General features: G+C 45.9%; 1 protein-coding gene across 1 annotated transcript in view; it reads left to right on the plus strand.

The window, feature by feature from the left end:
• DGKG (diacylglycerol kinase gamma) overlaps positions 1-24,665 on the plus strand; it is a 201,998-nt gene that overhangs the window by 128,298 nt on the left and 49,035 nt on the right. The window contains exon 21 of the mRNA XM_049628419.1: positions 17,533-17,623. Coding sequence (XP_049484376.1) covers positions 17,533-17,623 — 91 coding nt within the window. The remainder of the gene's footprint in view (positions 1-17,532; positions 17,624-24,665) is intronic.

Genomic DNA, 24,665 nt, shown 5'->3' on the forward strand with positions numbered 1-24,665 from the left:
CTCTTCTTGCTTCTGGTGGTTGCCAGGAATTCTTGGCATTCCTTGGCTTGTAGCTGCAAAACTCCAGTCTCTGCCTTCGTCTTCACATGCATCCTCCTTCTGTATCTCTGTGTCTCTGTCAGATTCCTCTCTTCTTATAAGGACACCAGTCATTGGATTTGGCCCACCCTAATCCAGTATGACATCATCTTAACTTGATTACATCTGCAAAGACCCTATTTTCAAATACAGTCACATTCACAAGTGCTGGGGTTAGGACTTCAACAAAGCTTCCTGGAGAAGACAGTTTAACCAACCACACTAACCCTCCCTCAAGCCCTCACAAAAGAAGGAAATCTAATATGGCGGGCTTTGTTTTAACATGGAGACAAGAATAATGAGTGTTGTGAAAGCACCTAACTGAGAAGGTGGGATTAGACTTCAGAAGGAAGGTTCTATTTGAGTGTGAGATTGAGAGAGAAATGGGAATGCCCTGAGTAAAGAAGGAGCTGGGTGCATGCTAGGAGGAGAGATGCAGGCTGGGCAAAGGGGTGAGAGGACCCTGGATGTGAGGAGAAGGGCTGATGGTTCTGAGGTGAGGTGGAAAGGCAGGTGGGAGAGCGCTGTGGCAGGATCTCAACACTCTGCACAGGAGTTTGCACTTTATCCTACAGGTGAGTGAGTGGATGGGAAGGGAGTCAGTCAGCAAATACTTTTTGAATAGGTCAGTGAGGGAGTGAATTATCTTTTGAAGTATTTCCAGAGCCAAAATTTCAGGGCTCCTAGAAACAGGGGGAACTTTATACTGAAATGTATGGGTGTACAGGGTGTTAGGTCAGAGAGAGACCCAGAGACAGAGAAGGTAACCCTCAGGGAGACAGAAGGAGGAGGGCTGTCAGGAGAGAGGGAACAAGAATCAGTTCTGCTAATCTGAGGGAGTTTGTACGTAAAAGGGCCCAAAAAACTGTGGAAACCAACCACGGAGCTTTGTGTCACAAGCCCTGAATGGTGAAGCACGCTGTTAGGTTGTGGAAGTAGAAATCCATATTGACGAAAATTCCAGATGTCATTCTCTGTTCCTCAGATTCTCTCATGCAGACGTTGGCCCGGGTGGCCTTTAAATTTAGCATAGGTGGCTCAGTCGGTTAAGTGTCAGACTTAGGCTCAGGTCATGATCTCATCGTTTGTGGGTTCGAGCCCTGCGTCAGCTCTGTGCTAACAGCTTGGAGCCTGGAGCCTGCTACAGATTCTTTGTCTCCCTCTCTCTCTGCCCTTCCCCTGCTTGTGCGCGCGCTCTCTCTCTCTCTCTCTCTCAAAAATAAATAAACATTAAAAAATTATTTTTAATTTAGCTTGGAATGCTTTTTGTTTTTATCTCCAAAGAAAAAAATATCAGAGTTTATTATCCCTCTGTTATACTGACTAATTAGAACTTTGGAGAATTATCGTCCTTTTGCATTAGGGGCATTTCTGTGATAAACCAGCATCCATCTTTATATGTACAGCTGATGTGATTAGCATATTCAGTCTGATATATTTTCCTTAAACTTTTCATATTTGCACCTGTTTTATTAAAAAGCCATTGAAAAACAATAGGTATTCTCAAGAAATATTTGAGTGATTAATTTTAATCCGTCATTTAAATCAACATTTACTAAAGACAATTCTAATGCATCTGTTACTTGGCCAGATGAAATTGTGAAAGCAGCCTTTTTCTGTACTCCTCAGGAAACTCAGTAACTCTCTGATGAAATAAGTATATTATCTCTTCAGAAACCCTGGGCAAATGGCTTTACAACTCCATATGTTAGGCTGTGTTCCCCTTCCATGAAATGTAGATACTAATAACTAGACTTCTTTTACTGCATCCAAAGTCGGAAGGACTGAGTTTTAGCTCCCACCCTTTCTCTTACTTATTCTCTGTCCTTGGGAAGGCCACTCATGCACTTCTCTGATTCTTTAACTTCCCGGTGTGTAAAATAGAAATTACAATTATCTCAGGTGATGCTTTTGAGAATTAGAGTAGATAAATGAATGGATTTGAAATCTTCAAGGTGTTGGTGTCATGCTGTTGATTATGATGGGAATTTGTAAGAACATGCAACGGTACATAAGCAAGTACACTGTAGACTCTCTCATTCCACTGTATAGTGATAAAGACTCTTATCTGTAATAATAACTTACAGACTCCAAGCTTTGGACAGAACTTGAGGTTTTACCCTCTTCCCAATGTAAGCATCCTTCTGTAAACACCCCTGCGAGAGGGATCATCACATCTCTGCTTTGAAGATTACAGATCTCTACTTTGAAGATTGTAGGAGTGTTTAATTTCCTTTTTCTTTTGGCTTTACCACTTCACCTTTCACTAAGAAAGTATTTTCCCTAGCTTCTAATGCTCTTCAATGAAAGAGAGGCTCTCCTCATTCCAAGAAGGCACTTATACCCTCAGATTGCTAAAGCATCAGGGACTTAAATAATTGCTAAATAGTCATGTTTATTGAACCTACACTTAGATTGAAATTCCTCATTGTCTAGTAACGAGATGTCTTCTATTCTGTTGAATGAAGAGTCCCTTTAATCTCGAAAGTGGACCTTTTTGGAGAGCATTCCAAAGTGCCAATCAAGCCAAGTGCCTTACCTTGCCTTTGAACTCAATGGGCTGAAAGTGTGTCTGTAATTTCTAGCTTGGGATTACCACTGGGCAAGAGGTGGTAAGAACACTGTGGGTGAATTAAAACCCCAAACTGTTAAGTCTTAGTGAAACCTTTATTGGAGCTATCAATACAGTCCTATTAATTAGCATTCTAAATAATCAGGTTGTCCCTTTCCTCTTCTATATCACCTTGTCCCTGGACTTGAGCAGGGAGGAGAATAGAGGTTGCTCATCATCAGACTTTCTGCAGACATGTGCAGGGTTGAGGTAAAGATAATACAACAGGACACCCTCTGATTTGAGTAATGGCCTGGTTCATGATTTGTACTTACAATCTTGCTCTCCACCAAACTAGCGATAACTACACTAAAGAAAAATGAAGCAGTTAACAATAAGCCAATGAGTTAGAAAAAAAGAGATTTGAAGACTGGGTAATTTGTCCCTTAATAATCAAGACTTGATAGAATGGTAGCATTCATAATAACCATCATTTGTGCAAAGTGGAAAATTAAGGGGAAAGGTAAACATGAGCTTAAGCTCCTTCTTCAGTAGTTAAAGGACAAGTTCATTACCTGATGTTCTGTGATTTTCAAATAGTTGATAAACCTACCATGTTGTGCCTGGCCTATAAACACAAAACAACTGGAAATAGTTTTTCTCCAGAAGAGGTGGACTTGGGATGATATTTTATTTCTGCATACATGATCAGTGCAAATACCAAGCCTCAGTCCTTGGCATTAGATACATATTAGGACTCATAACCAAAGGCACGAGCAGCTCAGGTGTGAAGAATCAGGTGGGGAAGGAAGTGGGGAAGACAGATTTGAGGCAGCTCTTAGGAAAATGTCCAGGAGGAAACTACAAAGGTCTCTGTGAGGTGTCACAAATCCAAATGGCAGCAGAGGCCAGGCAGTTAATGTAAGTGAGGGAATTGAGAGAGCGTGAGGCTGTCAGGAGTGGTGGGGACTCTGGCAAACTGGAGAGTATGTGCCCTGTATAATGGAAGCAGCCAGCACTCAGCTCCAGCCAATTGCTGCTAGGTTGGAAAGCTACCCAAGTATTAATAAATCTGATTTCTCAAGAGAAGCTGGGCTCCAGGTGTGTGTATAATCTTTAAAGCTTCCAATTTTAAAAGCCACAGTGCAAGTCAAATGAACACCTTTCCTGGCCTCATAAGATCCATGGGCCTCCAAGTTGTCACAGTGATGCTCAAGAAATATACCTAGGGATGTGGTGGAGGACAATTATTATTTATTTTTCTTGCTTGACCTTGGTCACAAATTACTGGTACTGCACATATAAATTGGTCTCCTACCACAGGAGCAAATGAATGGGCTTCAGGAAGCTTAAGAGATCAGTGTCTTTGCATTGATGAAGGGTTTCTAGATGCCCTAAAAGAAATGATCCAGAAAGAAAAGGGACTCAGAAGGTCAAAGAGAACATAAAGCAAAGTCAGAGTCTGACCAATAGATAGATATGATATGGAAATAAAGAGGAAATGCCCCATCCCTATTTGGGAGAAAAAATTAAAGCATGAGACTGTACCCAAGGAGAATAGACTTGGACCTTACGGATAAGGGAAAGCAGGGCAGCCAACAGACTCATCATGAGGTTTCACGAGAGCCGATAAAGTAGCTTCTCAGGTTGTCTGCTTCAAGCATGTATCAAAGTAGCATTGGTTAACGTGCATTCCATGGGATGTGAAAAGGAAACTCAAAGGAGGATGATCGCCAAATACACTTGGGAAATTCCAGGTTTATTGTATTTTTTTTCTGTATGATATTACAGAGCCTTTAATATAGATTATAACCTACTGAGACCCTGCAAAAGCAAGATATTTAGTTTCCCAAATTTATGTGACCATAGAACTCCCCTACCCCAGAGCATCATCTGAAATCAGTATTTTGCTGAATTCACTTCGGTGAAACCCCTGCATTAGAGACCAAAAGGAGTGCACATACTCACATAACCCATAGACTGTTTCTCCCTCATGCCTGTGGGTGTGGGAAGCAAATAAGACATCCAGAAGAATCCTGGTCAGTATTGCTAGTGACTTTGGTGTCTCAGGTAGGAAACTAAGGGACGTGGGGCAGAGGTGATGCTGAAGTCTCTTCCTCAGCCATGAGTCATAATTTTAGAAGAAACAGGCATGTATGGGGAACACAGAGCTGCTCTGTAGCCGATCTGAGAATGACTGTTCTCCTGGACCATGGATCTCAATGCTGGAATGACAGGCCCCTGGCCAGGAATCAGGAGCTTGTCACATAAACCAAGAGGAATATTTTTGGCCAGAGACTTGAGGACCAAACAGGAGTGCTTTCAAATGCGATTTAAAGGGGATAAAGTAGAATGTTCAAATGAAACTCTAAAATCACAGCCCACGGAGGGGCAGCAGGTGTGAGCTAGAAATAAGAAGCCTGGCAGAGGAGGTGCCAAGCAGTTCTCCCGAGGAACTGGCAGGGAGGAGCAGCGGGGTCACATCCACAGTGGGGACACATTTGCCAATTGCACAGTGAGGGGGCAGAGCAAGCAGGTTGGGTGTCTCAGGGGAGCGGGCATGATCTCCGAGACCATGGAGATTCATTAGGATCGAACATGCAAGCAGAATGCTATGCTTGTGAGGGTGCTTGACAGGTTCACATGATCACAGCCACTGCAGTGGGTGTTAGGAGTGCATACACAAGTATCAGAAGTCACAAACATCAGAGTGGAAGCAAAAGCCGAGAGCATATGGATGAGCTTTTCTAAAGGGCAAAATAGAAAGGATTTTGCTGGCAGTGTATATACTACAGTCTTCTCAGGCAGAGTGAGGCTCTGGCTGATGCTTTCCTAGTTAAGATTTTGAAAACTGGCACAGGAAGAAGAAGAAATAGGGATGGGAAGGGGGTATTTATCCAGGCATCTGCCCCATCTAATGAATCGTTGGCTTGCCTTGCTAACAATTTCATGACTTAAAAGGTAGAGGAAGCCAGGAGGGAACTAGTTAGTCCGTATTTAACTCCGACCAGGAGGTGTCCAGCTGGTTGGTGGTATGGAAGGCACAGGAAACTTAGGAAGAAGTAACCAGATCATCATGTAGTTTTATAACAGAAGGAAGAAATACGATGCATACTTACGCTGTGCCCCGACTCACCTCCCTACCTCTGCTATTTCCCACTTCCCTCTGGCACCTCCAGCCCCATTCCAATAAGAACTCTAGGGTGGTCACCAGGGATTTGAGGGCACAAGAGTCACCATGTCCCTTTCCCAGGAAAGGGTCCTCCAATCCAAATTTGACAAGAAAGGTGCACCACTTATATTTCAAGTTGGAACTCCGAACTCACGAGGCCACAAAGCCAGTTTTATACGTGGCCGTGGAGTTCAGTTGTGCCATTATTCGACGGCGTTATCATATGACCCGTTCTCAGTCAATATTCCCAACAGCCCTGCAAGGTAGACAATATCATCCCGATGCAAGATGAAGCAACGATGGCACAGAGACGAAATGACTTGCCCCAGACTACATGGCAAGTGAGTGACTGACCTGGGGCTTGAACTCAGGCCTTTCTGGCTTCTAACCAAAGCTGCGTCTGTTCTGCCAAGCTGTCTCCCAAAACTAGATACATAATGGGTTAATTGGCTCTTGTAGCTTAGCCTGGGAACCCAATCTCAACATAACATTGTTTCTATGGGGAAATGTGCTCAGAGTGACAAACAACTGGCTTAACCAAGGAACTTTTGTAACCTGACCTATCAGAAATCTGGCACGGCCTCATGTTCAGAAAGGCTGGTTGTGGGAGAGAGAGGGGCGAGCAGGCGCATTCATCACTTTAGATACTAGGATGCCATTCCAGTGTAGCTTTGTATTTTCAAGGAACTACAGTCTCAAACGCATCTTCAGAACAACCACCAGAGTACCCACCACAGAGGGTAGATGGGAGGACCACATGAGGGACCCTTTGGTTTGTAAAACAGCAAGCACAGTTCCAGCACACAATAAACACTGGGAAAGTGGAGACAGAGATGATTCTCAACAGATGGAGATGATTCTCAAGGCAGAGTTCTGCTGTCTCTCTCAGGGACCCACCTGGCAATCATAGTAGGGTGCGGGGGTGGACCTGTTTCTGGGGCCTTCCTCTGCTCACCCGGATGGTTTCTAGTTTCTAGCCTTAGTTGGTGGGGACCCAGGAAGTGGCCTTCCTCAGCACAAGCTCAGAGGCAAAGTGGCCTGCCTTTTCTAGGTGTTGGGGGCTTATGTTGTAACCAGCCATCCTCGCCCACCTGGGCCTTAACTGTCCTCACCCGGCCTTCAAAGACCAGCTTCCCTTGCTGATGGATGTGTGAATGCTAGTAAAGCATAGTTCGGAGTCAAAAAGGCACACAACAGCAAAGCAATCATTACAGAACCTTAGACACACACATCCCCACCTGCCTTTGCCCCTTTCCCTCCGGGTGCACGATTTCTTTTTGTCCAGGTATTTGACTTTGCTTTCTGAGAGGGCAAGCTTATTTAGAGCCCTCTAGCGCCAGCCAAATAAGCCTGAGGGGGATTTTCATTCCACGAATAAATCTTCAAAGGAAGAAAGGATTGCTAAAAACAGCCAAACTCTGTGCGATTTTTAATATTTTATTTTATTTTTTGGAGGGGGGAAGGGAGCAATGTTCTCTTGGCAAGGCCAGATACTGATTGGAAAAACACTCCAGAGAGTCAGGCCCCTCAGGAGAGAAAAACCCTAGCTGCCTCACCAGCTGTCGCTCCTGAGGGTCACCCCCAAAGTGGCAGGACCACATGGTGGCATTCACATTACTGTGGCAGATCTCAAGTAGGGCTCTGGGTCTTCTAGAGACCCCGCTGCGTCAGAGAGGCCGTGACTGTGAGCGTGCTCAGTAACAGTATCAGAGAAGTCTCCCTGTCTTGGCCTGGGTGTATGCCTGCACACGCGTGCGCGCGCGCGCCCACACACACATACACACACACACACACACACACACACACACACACGTGTGTCCTTGGGTCTGCGCTGGGGGAGGATCAGATCCCAGACTTTGTCAGGCTTCGTGCTGGAGTCCTGCCCTTAGGCAGAGACTTTGTCAGGTGCCAGACAGAAATGGGGAGAGCTTACCAAAGGAAAATATGTCCATACTCCATGGAAACACAATGTCTTGTGTGAAAGAGAAGGGTCTCTGTACAGAAGGGGTAGATGCTCTGGACCCCAGACTCCATTGAAATGGTGGAGAGGCTGCCCAGTGGGTTTGGCCCTTTGTTATGCTAGGACAAGAATGGAGAGAGGAGGCCAATAAGGAGGCCCAGACCAGAGACTCTGTGGCGAAGAATGCCACGGGGCTCTGAGCAACCAGAGAGTTGCAGTCTCTTGGCCGTGCCAGATGTGAATAAAGCCAGTCCACAAACACAACGGAGAATGGTCAGCAGCTTTGCAGTCGTGAGCCCCTGTGCCTCTGGCTGACTTTTCCACTTCTCTCAGATGTATCCGGGGCACAGCAACAGAAGCCAGGGCAGGTGGAAAGGTAAGGGACAAACAAGGACTAGAAGTTGGGAGCTGGGCCTTGGATTCCAGCCAGTGGATTACCAAGGACTGGTCTCAGCTTCCTAATCTGTACCATGAGAAGGCTGCTCTGGCTTAGAAGAGAACCACCATCCAGAGCTGGTATGGACTAGCAGTTCTGCATGTACCCTTTTACCATCACATAGTGCACTATTCCTATTTATTCCTCATCACTCTTCACCATGGGTGCCATATTGAATAAGATTTCTGTCAGCCATAAAGCTGTTTCAAGTAATAATTTGTTTTCCCATTTTTATTTGGCAACATCCATTTACTATTCAATCAGTGCCTCTGGTTACCAAGAGGTGACCAATGTAATTGGTTTATTTCCATTCCATGGCAAAAAAATTTAACCCACTGGTGAGCCTGTGCAGTCTTTATTATGAGTAAATGCACAAATACTATTTCACATTAAGAAATGTTGACAGCAACTCATGGACTCCTTTCATACTTTGGAAGATTCCTTGGAACCTGTGATCTTCTGGCTGGGAATCCCCGGACCCCAAAGACCCCTTAAGTGCAAACGATCTGTCATCTGTGATTTTACAGGTAATTTTTTACACATGAAAATGAGTTAAGAAGTGTCTTCAGAGGTTATTAAGAGGATTCCATATTTGTATTATAAAATACATTCCAGGCAAGTTCTTCCTCCTTTGTTGGCCTTTCTGTTTTCTTTAGCTCCTTTCTTGAGCTCTTCACTCTTTTTTTTCCCCACATTTCTGCCCACCCCCTCCTGGTCTCTGGTCACCAGTGCTCCAATCTGTTCACCACCCTAGATTTTTCTGAGTGCCATGATCCCCAGTGTGGATAATAGCCAGCAAATACCTTGCCCCTTGAAGCTGAAATACACTGAGCCAAGACAAATCTGTTGGCAGGAACAGTGGGCACAAGAGTCACACTCAGAGAACAAAAACAGCTATTTATAAAGCCTCCTTCCTGATTGCTGGGGGCTCACTTTCCCTTATACCAGAGGGGCCAATGCCCCCTCTTGGAAAAGATTCTTCCATCCACAGCTCCGTGCCTGAGGGTCATGGAGTACCCATTCCAGTGAGCAGTGAGAACAGGGGACAGCATGCAGGCTGGATTAGATGTGGTGACAAGCTTTCTGATGGGCCAGGGCAGCTGGGTGTGCGGGTGACACAGATGGCCTCTGTAGCACCTGTGAGGTAACGGTCACGGGCCCCTTATAGGACTTAATATCCTGGCCTTAGAACCAAGCCCACCTGCCTCGGCTCCTTTTTTTTTTTTTTCAACCTTCCTTTGATCTAAACTTTAGTTAACACCATTACTACACTTGGAATTCAAATAGTGTAAAATGTTAACAGATAAAGTATTCTCGCTATTATTACTAACCTTCATCATTCAATTATAATTCAACTCAAATTGCATTTGCTCTTTCTGTGTGGCTATCCCATCTGCTTGATTTTGCTAGATTATCATTTGCCTTAGTCACCTGACACTAGTCTACTGTCTTCAGTAGTGGTAGCAATAATGCCACCAGTAACTCAACAGACCCATAAGGGTAAATTAACTGAAATTATTTGCTTTGTGTTGTAGTTGAACTGAACCTTATGAAAATTTATAATGAATGTAGTAAAGTAGCCTGTTGACATGGCATAGTTTTCCCCAGGTGTGTTTTTGGCCTTTTGAAAAATTGAACTCATTGCCACCTCTAATAATCAGATTTTACATAAAAACGCGTATTTCTGGCTTCTCTTTAAAAGATGGCAGTTCTGGCAATACTTGGGTCCACACCCCTGCATGGCGACAGCGTGGAGCACCTGGGTTCTCTCACCCTATCCCGTGTTGTGTCATCTTGCATTGTTCAGGGAGCTTGGAGAAACCTTAGAAATCAGCCGTTCCAGGCCCTTCATTATAATGAGGAAACTGAGGCCAGGACATCCTGAGTAAGCCATGGTGTCATGTGCCAGTGTGTATGAGAACTAGGGCGGCAAGGCAGACCTCCTGCCTACTGGCCCAGCACGCCCTCTACCACATCAGTCCGCCCCCTCCACACAACACAGAACACCATCTTGTGGGTAGCATCTGTTTCACAAGACTGACAAAGAAGGCCTGACTGACTGTTTGAGTCATGACCCACTCAGGGAACCTGATTATCAAAGTCCAAACCACAAAGAGGAATACCATCACTTCAAGGGCTCCTATTTCTAGAAATAGCTGTAGTGTCCTCTTTGTAGCCTTCTAAGCCCAAAGAAATGTTTTCATGTTTTCATGACTTCAAAAGTCTATTGCCCTTAAAACTTCCTAGATTATCAGAAAAGGGCCGTCAGAAGCTCATTGCCTTTGCTGGTAAAAATGCCCAGCAGCTAGCTTGGTTTTACTTGTGGATATCCTTGAAAACAGGCTATTCATAGGCTGTCAGGATCATGACTGAATCTAGCTCAAAATTGCTGACAAATACTAAAGAACATTTTTTAATTAGTCTCATTTCGCCCTTATCTGTCAAATGAAAAGACTCAACTTACCAGTGTGCAATTGATGTTATTTTCTTATAAAACGGGGGGGGGGGGGTGGGAGAGATTAAGAAAACCCCAAAATAGAATCAACCCACGGTGTCACTGCTGCTGTTTGCCTCTCCTCTATGTGACTGAGAGGCCCCTGAAGCCCAGACAAGGGTTCTTCTGCCTCAAGCACGGGCTCAGCTGGGTAGTTTAGAGCCCAACAGTGAACCCAGGAATTTCTTGGACATGGAAACCAGCCTCAGGATAACTGGTTAAGGATTAGTCATCTCCAGCTAAAAGGTGATTATGAGAAGGAAAGACATGATGTGCCAAAAAAAACTCAGGAAGAGAGATGCAGAAAAAACATTCCAGAAGTCATTAAAAACACGGTTAGCTTCATTTTCTTCAAATATAGTGGCTGCCTGGGGTAGACCCCCACCCCCCACCCTACTCCTGCCCCTACTCTTGCAGCAGTAGGGGAATGAGTCTCCCGGTGATTGCATCTCCTAGCAACAAGAAAGAACAGTTAGTGAGTACTTACCATGCATTAAACACTGCTTGGTGCTCTATATTTGCCACATGAGCTTCACAACTTTGTTGGGTAGAAAACAATATTCCCATTTCATACAAGAAATGAAGCTTCAAAGAACTTAAGTCACTCACCTAGCCAGTAAGTGGCAGAACACCAAATGCATGTTCTTGTACAACTGAAGGTGAAACAGACAGAAACCGGTGCCATAACCATCCAACTGACAGTAAGGTGTCTGGGGAGACATCTTCAAAAGAGAAGGCCGCACACTGGCATTCAGACTCTGGTTGGCAAGGTGGGATAGGGGCTACAAATTGTAGAGTATCACATGCCTACAGGGTTTTACCAAAGGCTTTGGGAAAGTGCTGGTGCTGATCAAGGAAAAGGAGAAAAGGGAAGACGAGGCAAAGGAGAATGCATACATCAATCTGTGAAATTGTTATTGGGAGCAACAGTACCTATTCATAGAGTTCTCCTGAGACCAAAAAGAGATAATATATGTGAAATGCTTAGCAGAGTACAAAATCAAAAGGCCAAAGCCTGGTTCCAGATCAACAAGAAACCTGTCAGCCCTCCATGCTATACAGATCTGCTCTGACAGTGTAGACAGAACCTAAGAATCCTAGTTACTGCTCACCTGGTGTCTTGGTATGCAATGAAAATAGGCTGGGAGTTTGGTTTCCTTCCTGATCTTATGAAGGTGGAGAAAAGGGGCAACCAGGAACCTGCAGGGAACCCTGCCTCAGATAAGCCTACCGGTGAAATTCTTGGCAACAACACACCAACATATATAAAGAAAAGTTTTGTGTTATGTCACCTGGCTTGAAGCCAAGCTCCACCTCAGGGCCCGCCATTAATGGTTGACCTCAATTAGGCAGGGTTCTGGGAGGCACCTTTACCGTTGTCCCAGTAGCAGGCTCTTCCTTTCTCCATCTCTACCCCCATGGCCTCTGCCTTCATACTTTCAACCATTTTGGTGGCTAGGATTGAGACAACCAAAATAATTTCCCTTTAGATGATCTCAAATGAAGGCTAGTGTCTATTTTTCTGATTAACCAGATAAGTGAGCTTCATTATGAAGAGAGTGTTTTGATTACTGAGAGGACATTGGCAACATTCAGTCAACAAACTTAATGTGGTTAGGGGAGGAGGGCCTTCCATAGACCAAGACCTGTTCTAGATGATATTACATGTCTCCTAAACTGGTTTGCCTTCTAACATTCCCTGTTCCACTCTGCTGGGGATGGTTCAAGGGCACTGCCCCTGCCCCATTTCCTGGTGAGCTGAGAGAAGGAAATGTACAGGGTGTCCAAGGAGCTTGTGGCTTTACTAGGGTCAGTTCTGGTCTCCCTGACTCTCTGAGATTGTGTAGATTCAAAACCAGGAGCTTCCTATGACAGATTCAATTCAAACTCCTCTAGAACTCCCCTGGCCACTGGGAGCTGTGAGGGCCTGACACTCTGCATCAGGCAGTATCTCCTAGGATGGAATGTAACCACTAACACCCCAGGTCCCCAAGTACACGCATTTAACAAGCTGGTGAAGGAGAACCACAGCAATCTAGTAAGGGCAACAGGAACACATGCCACCACACCACAGAGTTTGCAAAAGCATGCTATGATACAGGGGCAGGGTAGTGGGGCACAGACAGGGTTGGGTGCCACTCTGCACTAACTCACTTTGCAACCGTAGACAAGTTATTTATCTTCCCCGGATCTTAATTTCCTTACTTGTAGCAATAGTATCTACCCCACAGGGTTCTTCGGAGACTTGAAAGAGATGGCATATGTAAAATGTTTAGTGGTCATGGGTATAGGCCATGGGAATGGAATGTATTCACTTCTAACTAAACCGTGCCTGAGTTAAAAAAGAAGTAAAAGCTCTTAAATTTTGGACACATAGTCTTCTGTGTTTAAATGTTCAAATGTTAGTGTCTCGGTGAAGCTATTCAAAGAATGTAAGCTCTGTGAGGCCAGAGACCCTTATTCATCACTTACCTCCAAAGCTCACACAGTGCCTCACCCATAGTATGGCTCAACAGATGTTCTATGGATGGATGCATGGATAGATAGGCCAAAACACAAAAGTGCTGTCCTTCAATTGCAAAGGGGGCTGCCACCGGAGAATTGATTTCCTCCGTCCCTCTCTCAGTGAATGGCACCTGCCATCTCATGCTAAGGTAAAAATCTGGACGTCACTGTGACCATTCTTTCTCATTCACTCTTCACAACCAATCAGCTCTGTCAGTTCTACCTCCTAAATTTTAGCTGGTGAATGCACTCTCTTCTCCATAACTCTACTGTCACTGCCTTTGTTCCTTGACCTTCCCAATTCTGTTCTGTTCTACACCACCTGAAAACTACTCTCTAGGCCTCCAGTCTGTACCCAGCCCTTCTAAGCCGCTCTCCACACTTGGGACAGAGTGATTTTTAAAAAGCACAGATTTGATCAGGTCATTACTGCCACCCTGCACCCCCAAACCCTCGCCAGCAGCCTCAGTTAAGGATGTTCCATGACACACTGTAGACTTAAAGATAAAGCCCGAACACCTAAGCATGGCATTCTCAGCCTTCACAAATGTGCTCCTGTCTGCCTCTCTAGCCTTACCTGGCCAATCACCAACCCACCCACCTTGGGCTCCAGGGCATCTATAGCAAGTTTATATTCTCTCTTGCCCTGTGCAATTGCCTGGGCTTCTTCCTCTTCCTGGAGTGCTCTTCCTCCACCTTCCCTGTTCTCTTCCACATTCTTCAGAACTCAACCTTGCCATCACGCCCCTGGATTGCTTTCTCTGATTGCCCCTGGCCCAAGAATCGGATGTCCTTCTTCCTAGGTACTCCCAGTGCTTAGGGCTTAGCCCACAACTGTGTGAGCTTTTTCCCTGTCTGTCCTTCCCAGGTGCCTGGCTCACCTAAAACACTCAAAGTGCAGTGTTTTATCTTCAGTGTACCTAGTACACCCCCATCTAGTTCTGGCACAATGACTTTCTTTTTTTTTTTTTTTTTAATCCCTGCTTTCATGAAGCTTATATTCTCTCTCTCTCTCTTTTTTTTAATGTTTATCTGTTTTGAGAGAGAGCGAGAGCCAGTGGGGGAGGGGGAGAAAGGGAGGGAGACAGAGAATCCCAAGCAGGCTACACACCATCGGCACAGAGCCTGATCCAGGGCTCGAACTCACGAACCATGAGATCATGACCTGAGCAGAAATCAAGAGTTGGATGCTTACCCAACTGAGCCACCCGGGTGCCCCGGCACAATGAATTTCTCAAATTGATAAATATTTTGTCACACCATTCACTTTCTCAGAAGCACATTCATAATCAACATCACGTCTTTGGATGTTGTGGGACCAGGCAAGATAATTAGCCAAGGATTAGAGTATGGTCTATAACTCCAGAAAAATCTATCAGAATAAACATGTGGAGAACATGTTTATAACTAAACGTCAAGACATGATCCAACAAATATGATCACACATTTTTTTGTCCTAGAAAAATTTGCACATATAATATCTACAGCCACCCAATCTGATCTGTCATTTTTGCCCTACTATGTTATCCAAACATGCCAACTCAAGACACTGAATTAATAGCCAGTATGTAAGCGACTAACGTTCTTGGTGAGCTTGCTATGCAGTAAGCATTATGTGAAGTGCTTTGCAATCACTTCCAAAGTGATTTAATCTTCTCACCCTCTGAAGCACATCTTTTTAGTGTTGCCATCTTACAGATGAGGAAACTAAGGCGTAACACTTGCCAAAGATTACACAGGCAGCAATGGACATCTTACCAGCAGGAGATGAATAGTCTGTTTGATCCTCTCAGTCATTCTGCTACACTGACCTAACCATGACCTCTTAACCTTATTAGATTATCAGAAGAGCCACTTCTGGGCAAAAATAGCTGGTGGCTTCCGGAAATTTTTATTAAAACTCTAAATCTCCTGGCAATAACTTTCAAAAGTCATGATTCAGACCAGAAATGATATTTGAAAATGGAATCACAATGCAGGTCTCTTGGCTACAAAGATGCTTTCGCTGCTGGAGAGGAATGCTCAACCTTGACATTTATGACAATCTGTGTTTTTCCTGTCATGGGGCTTTCACCATCATTGTCTGTTGAAAGGCACTGGCCCTCATTTAATCCTCCCTGAAGAATCCTGTCAGGCTTAATCCGTCTGTCCTGTTCCTTGATTGCCATTTCATTGAGATCTAGAGGAATGTTTCTTAAAGTCCTGACAGCTGACTACCTACATAATGATCCCCTGGCCACTCATAAAAATGCATATTCCTGGGCCCCGTATCTATCGCATAGACTCTCTACAGATAGAAGCCCAAGAAGCAGCATTTTAATTGCATTCTCCAGGCAATTCTTATGAAGACCAATGTTTCAGAACCACAAATGTGGTTTCCACATCCTCACAGCTCCAAGTGTGCTCCCTGGACCAGCACCAGCAGCTTGCTAGAAAACACAAAATTCTTAGGCCCCAGTCCTGAACAACTGAATCAGAAGTTGCATTTTAATGAAGGTGATTTGTATTCACATTACTGTGCATACAGAGAACCAGTGATCTAGAACAGTGTTTCCCAATATTTTTCATTTCGTGGCACGCGTGGAAAACAAAAGCACTTGGTTAGCATACAGATGAGAATGCCCAGTACGACAGTGGGGGCTCAGCTCCAACTTGGCCACCCCGAAGACTGAGGGGATCGATACTCCAGGCATGCCTGATTACAGCACACTAGTTGAGTAGCACTGGTCTACTTACAAGTATACCCAAATCTGTTGACTTTCTACATTAGGCGTAACTCCCTAAATCTTGCCTATTCTTATTTCCCTCATTATTTATCATTTCTTTTCAAGCACAGGTAGAGTCAGAAAGGCTCCGTCAACTAGGTCTTAGGAATCATCATACAATGGAAGAACACAGTCGCATCTTCACATTCCAGGCAGACTCTTTGAGAAATGCAGAGATAAAAAGTTGTCTGTTATTCTGAAGAGTCATCTGCTATGCCCCAAGGAATACGAGGAAGAAATAAGAGCCTTCTGCCCTTCAAAGAATGCTCTTTTCCTCTTAGTTCACAAATCTGAGGATAGAGGATCACCAGCACACAAGGTGGCTTCCTCTCTCCTGAAGAACGTGCCAAGAAAAATGTGATTTTGTTTAATCCTTCCCTGGCCAAATCTGCCATCTTATAAACTGGACAGGTGTCCCTTCTCTTAGCTAGCCCCTGATAATGGGACGACAGTTGGGAGGGAGGGAATGGAAATAGAATACCTTCAGTCAGACACACTACTTGCTGAGACGATCTGATCAAAATGATCAAGTGTCCGGACACACCATCTGACTTCGCAAAGCCCCCAGCTACGTGGGAATCCCTTTCCTTCCCCCACTAAAGAAGATGTTGAAAAATTGTAAAGCTCTAAATGTTGAGCTCTTACTTTGAAGCAAATGACAAGATCTACCCCTAAATGAAATATTGTCATAACCTAAGCAAATACAATTGAGGAAGAGGTGGTGGGGGGAGAACTCTTGCTCCCAAACAACTCCGTTTTTTTCTTCTCTTCTCACTTTATCTGCAAATCTGTGTCTAATTCTCTCCATTCTGCTTCCCTCAGTCAGAGCATGGACAAAGTAGCACATGTGTTGGTGGGTTTAGTGTGGGACTATCTCTTCTCTGTGCCAAGACTGAATATACCTCAAGTCTCAAAAGTCTGTCTGATCTTCCCTTCCTACCCCAGCTATACTCAAGAGAGGGCTCTACCTGAAGTCCCTCTGCATTAGCAGTAGAGAGGACCATGATCAGAGAATGGTGTCACTTGTCGCCTCTGGTTGATTTTCATAGAACCTTCCCTTGATCCAGATCCAGAGGCAAACACACCTTTCTCCTGCTCTGACCAGGAAGTTCAGAGCAGTTGGTGGTTCAGCCGAGTAGCCATGATGTCTATGAAATGAACGGGTTTTTCTCTAAGTTCTTTGCCGGAACGGTTGGTGAAAAAATCTCTACCCCTATCATCTGATCAACAAGTGCTAAAAACACAGGAGTGGGGGGGCGCCTGGGTGGCGCAGTCGGTTAAGCGTCCGACTTCAGCCAGGTCACGATCTCGCGGTCCGTGAGTTCGAGCCCCGCGTCGGGCTCTGGGCTGATGGCTCGGAGCCTGGAGCCTGTTTCCGATTCTGTGTCTCCCTCTCTCTCTGCCCCTCCCCCGCTCATGCTCTGTCTCTCTCTGTCCCAAAAAAAAAAAAACAAAAAACACAGGAGTGGGGAAAGCTGAGGGCTTGGGCCTCCCAGCCCCAACAGCATAGCCGTGTTGCATGACCACTTCAAACACATGATACTGAGTCAGCTCTCTGCTTCGTGGCGCAGGATGAAGAACAAACTGTGGTACTTTGAATTTGGCACCTCTGAGACCTTTGCGGCCACCTGCAAGAAGCTGCATGACCACATAGAGTTGGAGGTGAGTCCTCAGGTGGGAATAAGCCTTCTCCAGAGCTTAGTTCTGCTCCTGGACTGTCACACACACCCTCAGGACATATCCCCTGGGTCCTGAACAGGTGACACAGAGTGGAGTCCACTTGTCATATCTCCATCCTATTCCCAAACACCACTACAGCCTCACTCACCGTTCCAACCACTGGACCTGCCCTTTTGGGCCCGTCCAGAGAACCCCTGGGGCTCTGGGGCCTAGAGGTCCATTCCCGTCCTCAGCCCTGCCCCCACTGTGGCCTTGCAGTTGCCCCTTCGCAGAGAGGCGAACACTCAGTTGTCGCCAGCACAGAAAGGCAAGCTGCTGGTGGGGAGAGGCAATGTCCCAAAGCTGGTCAAAGCCTGGGAGCAGACACCCCCCAGCTTGCTCCGCCCCCACTGTCACAGCTGCTTCAAGAAGCCGACTTCAGAGGTACCCCGGGTCGGCTTCGTGGGCATGCAAACTGTGCAGCTGCTCAGAAGAGCCCTCAGCTCAATGCTCTTCTGTCACCATCTTGAAATTCTTGAAAACTTTTTAACAAAGGGCCCGGCCTTTTCATTTTGAACCGGGCCCCTCAAATTACGTAGCTGATCCTGTTGCTAACTCTTCTGGCACTTTTAGCAGCCTGCCTCACACAGTTTGCCTGAGGTTTCCCTCCCCTAGTTGATAAGCTGCCCGCCTCCCACCCGCTCACCCTACTCCTACTGGGTTCCCCTCAGAAGTCTCTTCACCACTGTGAGAGGGCTTCGTTGGTCTCTGGCCACCTGAAAGGCCAAAGGTCTATGCACAGCAGCTTGCCTCTGCTCTGCGGGTCCTCGGGCTGTTGGTTCCCTTGCCCATGGTTCTCAGCTACCACACCATCTTCCCGTGGGATTCATGCCTGTCGCCTTGTTTTCACTTGAGAAAAACAAATGAAAGAGGCAGCCAAAGAGTTCAGCCAGGGTGGGCTCGCCCTGGCCCACCAGCTTTGTCCCTAAGCCTGAATTAGCAGTCAAGTTGGGCCTGGGCACCACTTTGAGGAGGAGCATTTGGCCTAAAGCAGTGTGGGAAAGCCCCACCATTCCCTGCAGAAGGCAGCCTGTGCGCACAGGGAGTTTTCACAAACAAAACACAAAGCCAGAGATTCTGGGCTTCTATTTGACTCATCTGCCTGCCTCTCCCCTCCGTTGCCGGGTTACCAATCCCAGAGTGGGAGGATCTGGTCAGGGCTAATCCCTAGAACTTTTGGCCAGCTCAGGGCTCAGTTGGAGGGCAGAAAGGCCCAGGAGCCAGGGCTCTGTGTCCCCAGGTGGGACCAGCTACACCGGGGAGAGGCTGAGGAGCTAGCCCACCTCTCTGAATCCACTGCCTGGGAGAGAGCTGCAGAGGAGGACAGGGCTGGGCTCGGAGCCTGAGCCCGGCCAACAGAAATGTGTGTGCATTTCTCGCGTTGGCATGATCGCCTGGTGGGGTCTCTTTAAATATACCCCGAGTGAGGGACAGCCCCAGCCTAACCACTGCCAGCTGCAGGCACACAGCAACTGCTTGTTCTCCCTGCAGCTGGCCTTGAAACTGTGCCCAGAATAGAGCAGCTCGGCTCCCCTGCCTGTGCAGCTCGCCCTCCCGGCTGCTGGTTCCCTCTGGGGCCAAGACACAACAAGGGCTCCTCCTCAACCACATGGGGGGCTAGTGGCCTCCCTGCAAAAGATGCTGGTGACCTCTGGAGGGGGTGGGATAGTTCATGCTGTGGGTTGTTGGGGACTTTGGGGAGCATTTCCTGTTTTCCTTATCTACCCATAATGAGTCTTTTTAGTATTTATTCATGAGGGGAATGGGGGGGGGAGGGGTCTTGTGACAGGCGGCTTCTAACACCCGCAGGATTGGGGCCGGCACCTTTTTTTGCATCCAGAGAGCAGTGGGTAGACTTGTGATCCAGAGGGGGACAGAGAGACAGAAGGGAGCAAGGCATGTGAGTGACAGGGGTTGCAGGGCACCAGAGGTAGCTATGAGAGCATCAGGAGCCTCGGGCAGAGCAGTAAGAGAAGCTGGTTAAGTGACCTGCTAAATGTGGCCGCTACACACAACAGCCCGGGCCCACGAGGACCAGCACACTCATCAGTTCAAGGTCAGTGGTCCCAAGAATAACTCCACACAGGTGTTTATACTACACGTCACCACTTTCAAACCCCTAGCTCGGCTTTTATTGCATTGTCCCACAGCAACCCTATGAGCTGCATAGGTCAGGTATTATTATCCCCATTTCATGGAAAAGCAAGTTGAGGCCCAGAAGTTTAGGAGGGTAAAAACAAAGAAGAGAAAAGTGCAAAGGGGAGAGGAAAAGGTCACATGCTTCTGCTGCCTACCGTAATGTGCCCTCGTTTGACACAATAACCCAGTGAGGCAAATATCATCACATTTTTTTAAATGTTTATATATTTATTTTTGAGGGAGAGCACAAGAAGGGAAGGGCCAGACAGTGGGAGACACAGAATCTGAAGTAGGCTCCAGGCTCTGAACTGTCAGCACAGAGCTCAACACGGGGCTCAAACTCAACAAACTGTGAGATCGTGACCTGAGCCGAAGTCGAACACTTAACCAATTGAGCCACCCAGGTGCCCCTCGTCACATTTTTTTAAATAAAGAAACCGAAGCTCAGATACATCAAGTAACTTGACTAAGATTCTATTGCTGGAAACTTGTGAGAGCGAAGATTCGAGGTCTCCTGGAATGAGTTTTGTTTGAACCCAATACAGATTTACCTTAAAAGTGCTAGAAACTCAGTGAATGCTTCAGCACGGATACACAGGTTTTTCCTCCTTTGTTGAATGTGGGCCCATTTGGTTCTGTCTCTGCTGAGGCAGCCAGGTGGGTCTGCTGAGAAATGCTTTAAAAGAACGGAAGACACAGTCCTAACCTCATTTGAGAAAGGAATCAGTTCATGCTGGACCATAGGAGTCAGAGTTATGCCTTAAAGTTTGCAGAACGCTTTCCCATGCGGCATCTCATTTTATTTTGATCCATCAAACATTGAGGGCAAATATTCACATCTTTATGGGTCAGGAAGCTGAGGCTGAGAGGGTCAGTAACTTGAGAGCACAAACTGCTAAGGGGTTGAGGGGAACAGATAGTAAAGTCTATGTAGTTGCTCTGTGTGTGTGTGTGTGTGTGTGTGTGTGACAGAGAGAGAGAGAGAGAGAGAGAGAGAGAGAGAGAGAGAGAGAGAGAGAGAGAGACACGCTGGTAAAAATCAGGGTGGTAAAACTCAAAAGCTAACCTGAGATTACACAGGAAAGGTCTCCATTAAAAGTCTCTCACAGGAAACACCACCTGTTTCTCTGAGGCTAATGGCTTGTTGAGAAGGACTAGGAGACTTGGTTGCTTCTTGGAAAGCTTACAGCCCAGTCGACAGAACACACAACAGCTGGTTAATATAGTATACTCACTTGACTAGTGCTAAGGAAATTAGACCCAGGGGTCCTGGGGAACCGCATGAGGCAGATCACTCTAGATGCTGTTTTGAGCCGCTCAGAGACTCAGGCAGGGGAGAAGGTAACGCTACATCTCCTGCTCAGCCGCGGACACTCGGCCAGGGCAGGTGCAGTGAAAGGCGCCTGGCCCAGACAAGACCAGGAGGTTAGCCCAGCTCTGTAATTAGGTCAAGTAACTTGCTGAACAGTGTGTCTGGGCCTCAGTATTCTTATCTATAAAATGGGGGGGAAGGGGTTAGGCTACTTCCTAAGGCTGTTATCCAGATTAAAGTTTTCATGATTGTTGTTTTTTTTTTTTTAAACTAGCAGTGGAACTAACTGCCTCACAGAATCTGCAAAGCAGCCCTAAGTGGCAGGTGTCATCACCTTTCCAGAGTAGGGGATTGAAGCTGAGAGAAGGCAAGGAGCTCCCTTGAGGTCTACAGCTTATGTATGGTCAGATCAGGCTTCAAATCCAGATTTGCCCAAGACCCAGGACTTTCAAGGAAGTCCTGGCACTTCAGTTTAGAACCCAGATTCTCAACTAAGTATGGGGCATGTGTGATCTCCTTTTATTCATACGCTTTTATTTATTTTAACATTTCAGATAGCCTTTAAAGTAGGCATGAGATTTTTACCTTTATCAAAAAAAGAAGATAACAAATATTGCAAATGCTCGCTCTAAATGCTTCCTTTCTGGCAACTATGAATGCTAGTGTTGTTCCTGGAAAATGGGTGCTCCGTAAATTGTGGTTGACGCTAATTAAGAAGCCAGCATGTCACCCACATGACTGTCATCATCCCTGGTCTCAGGCTTCTCTCGGGGTCTCTTAGTCTCTGACTTCTCCCTCCCTCCCAAAGCTGCCATTAAGGTTCATTTTCACCTGATTTCACCTGAATAAACAGATAGGGGCTGGGGTGAGGGAGGGACCCAGTGAGTCACCTCCCCCACCCCAGGCCCAGAATAGCTTTGGAAAAAGGTTCTTAGACGTGATCATAGCTAGGTGGAGCCAACCAGGCAGGCTTCAACTCGAGCACTTATTTTACATGCTGTGGAAATTTTTCATTTTCCTGGCTAAAAATAAGAACTTCCAAAATTCCTTGATATTTTATCTACTTTAAAACAATGTTCACAAGGGAAGGCTAGCTGGCTCCACTAATATGAATTTCTGCATGGGGAAAAGTGAATCCAAATTTGGAAGCTGCTCAAAAAAAATGTTATCCAGTATATTTTGGGAATCCGCACATCAGGTTCCCCCTCCTCCCCCCCGGCCACAACGTTTAATTGAGGAATTTTTTTAATGCAACAAAGTCTTGGGAATGATATATCAAATACTCCCATTCCCCCCCCCCCACTTAGAAATATTTGTCAGTATTTTGTTTTATTCCCTTCAAGTATGTTTTAATCAAAGGAATAAAATATTACAGATAGAAGAACTCAGTTCCCCCGCAATCGTTTTGTGCCCCACAACTTGCCTTTTTCATGCACCATGATGTTCCTGAGATCTCTCCATGCTGATGCTGATAGAGCTAGTTCGCTACTTTTACCTGTTCTGTGGCATCCATACCCCATCCCACCCCACCCCCTCATCGCCCCTGCCCCCAGATATGGGGAGGAGGAGCAGAAATGGGAACCGTAGCCGCCGCCATGGAAATGCAAGTGGTGACCATTTGACAGAGGGGTTTAGCAATATACACTCAACTGAAAGCACATCTGTAGATCACGTGACCCAGGAACCCAGACCTAGAGAATTTCCTGCACGTGAGCTCACAAGAGGCTAAGCAAGCACGGAGGCGCAGTGCAGCATTTCGTTATTACAACAAAATGGAACCCACCCAAGTGACTGTTCTTCTAACACTTGAAAAGACAGTGTGAGTGGAAGTACTAAATGCCACTGAATTATACACTTCAAAATGGTTAATTCTGTCTTACGTGAATTTCATCTCAAGTTTTGAACATTTAATTTTACAAAAGGGAGTGTGCTGGGTACTGTGGTAGGGATAGCTGATCCTCATCATGGTATGGGCTTTGTCTATGAGAATCCTAAATTCTAAAACTAACATTTGGCAAGCCATGTACACGTAAAGGAGTTAATAAATGATGCATCAGGTTATTTTAGGATTGGGCAGATACCTTTAGCTACTCCAATCCATTCAAGGGCCATTATTTTTCAAAAGAGTGAAATCAAGAACTTTACAGGTTAAGTAGCTTGGCCAAGCTCACCCGGGCCAGTTAGGTGGCACAAGTTTCGACTGGGGGCATTCTTACTCTGCCTCAGTATCCACCTACAATATCGCACGCTCTTAAATGAGAGGGAAGAAATCTACAAGCACTGTGGCCTCTTCTGGCATTGAAACCTTCTCATTCTGGGCGAGTAGAGCCCTTCAGAGCTTGGAGTAGTGAAGGTGGGAACTGGCCAAACGCTCAGCCCATCGACCCAGCTGTAAATCCAAGGGAGATGAAATGAAAACATGCTCCCAGGGAAAGGAGAGGTGAGAAGAGCATTCAAATGGATTTCGAATTCCTGGAAAATAAAAAGGTGGTAACCTGATTACGCATTAAGCCTTAGAGTCAAAGGACGGCTGCGGTGGGCCTTAGCAAGACATCCTCCTTCTAGTCTGTTCCCTTCCTTGGTCAAGGCCAGTGGCTCCATCACTCCAGCACCATCCTCACAGTGAGACCATCCAAGGCAGCTCTGACCATCTCACATTGCTTCCTGACCATCACCCTGTCCTCAACACTGCTGGTGTCCCTACCTCAGTTCCTTCCTGCTCCCTCCTGCTACAGGGGCAACTCTTCTCCTGATTGTAAAAGCAACCCAAATTCATGGTAGAACTTTAAACTATAGAGGAGCAGAAAAGAAAAGCAGCCCACAATCTCAGCAGTCAGTTCAGCACTGTTATACTGCAGGCCATGTTTTAACCCTGTAGTAATATTAGCTCTCGTTTCTTTAAAATCAGGATTCTAGGGGCACTTGAGTGGCTCAGTCGGTTAAGCGTCCGACTTCGGCTCAGGTTATGATCTCGCAGTTCGTGGATTTGAGCCCCATGTCAGGCTGTGTGCTGACAGCTCAGAGCCTGGAGCCTGCTTGGGATTCTGTGTCTTCCTCTCTCTGCCCTTCCTCCTCTTGCGCACTCTCTCTCAAAAATAAGTAAACATTAAAAAGATTTTTTTTAAATCAGGATTCTAGAACGACCTCTATGTTTCTTTGATTCCTTACATCTTTACCCATTTTTCAACACAGCTCCATCCTCCCTCTCCGCCTCTTTCAGCCATGTGCTGGCCACAGGTTTCACTGATCCTTAAAATCTCTCAGCCGAATAAGAAGAAATGATTTCTGTCAATTTTCTCTTACAGAATCCCACTGTTTTCTTGCAGTTTCAGCCACATAACTTTTTCCCTCTCTTAAACAACCCCTCTTTTTCATCCCACAAATGTGTACCCTATATTTCACTCCAAGCCTCCATTCATCCATATGCTTTTATTCTCTTGTTCTTTTCCATTTCCTTTGTTCTTTTTGAATTGCTTTGATTTTCTTTGTCTGCAGACTCCTGGCTACACATACTTTGTGTCTTCCAAGGACCTT

The sequence above is a fragment of the Panthera uncia genome, chromosome C2, assembly GCF_023721935.1.
Source record: "Panthera uncia isolate 11264 chromosome C2, Puncia_PCG_1.0, whole genome shotgun sequence".
NCBI classification, from domain to species: domain Eukaryota; kingdom Metazoa; phylum Chordata; class Mammalia; order Carnivora; family Felidae; genus Panthera; species Panthera uncia.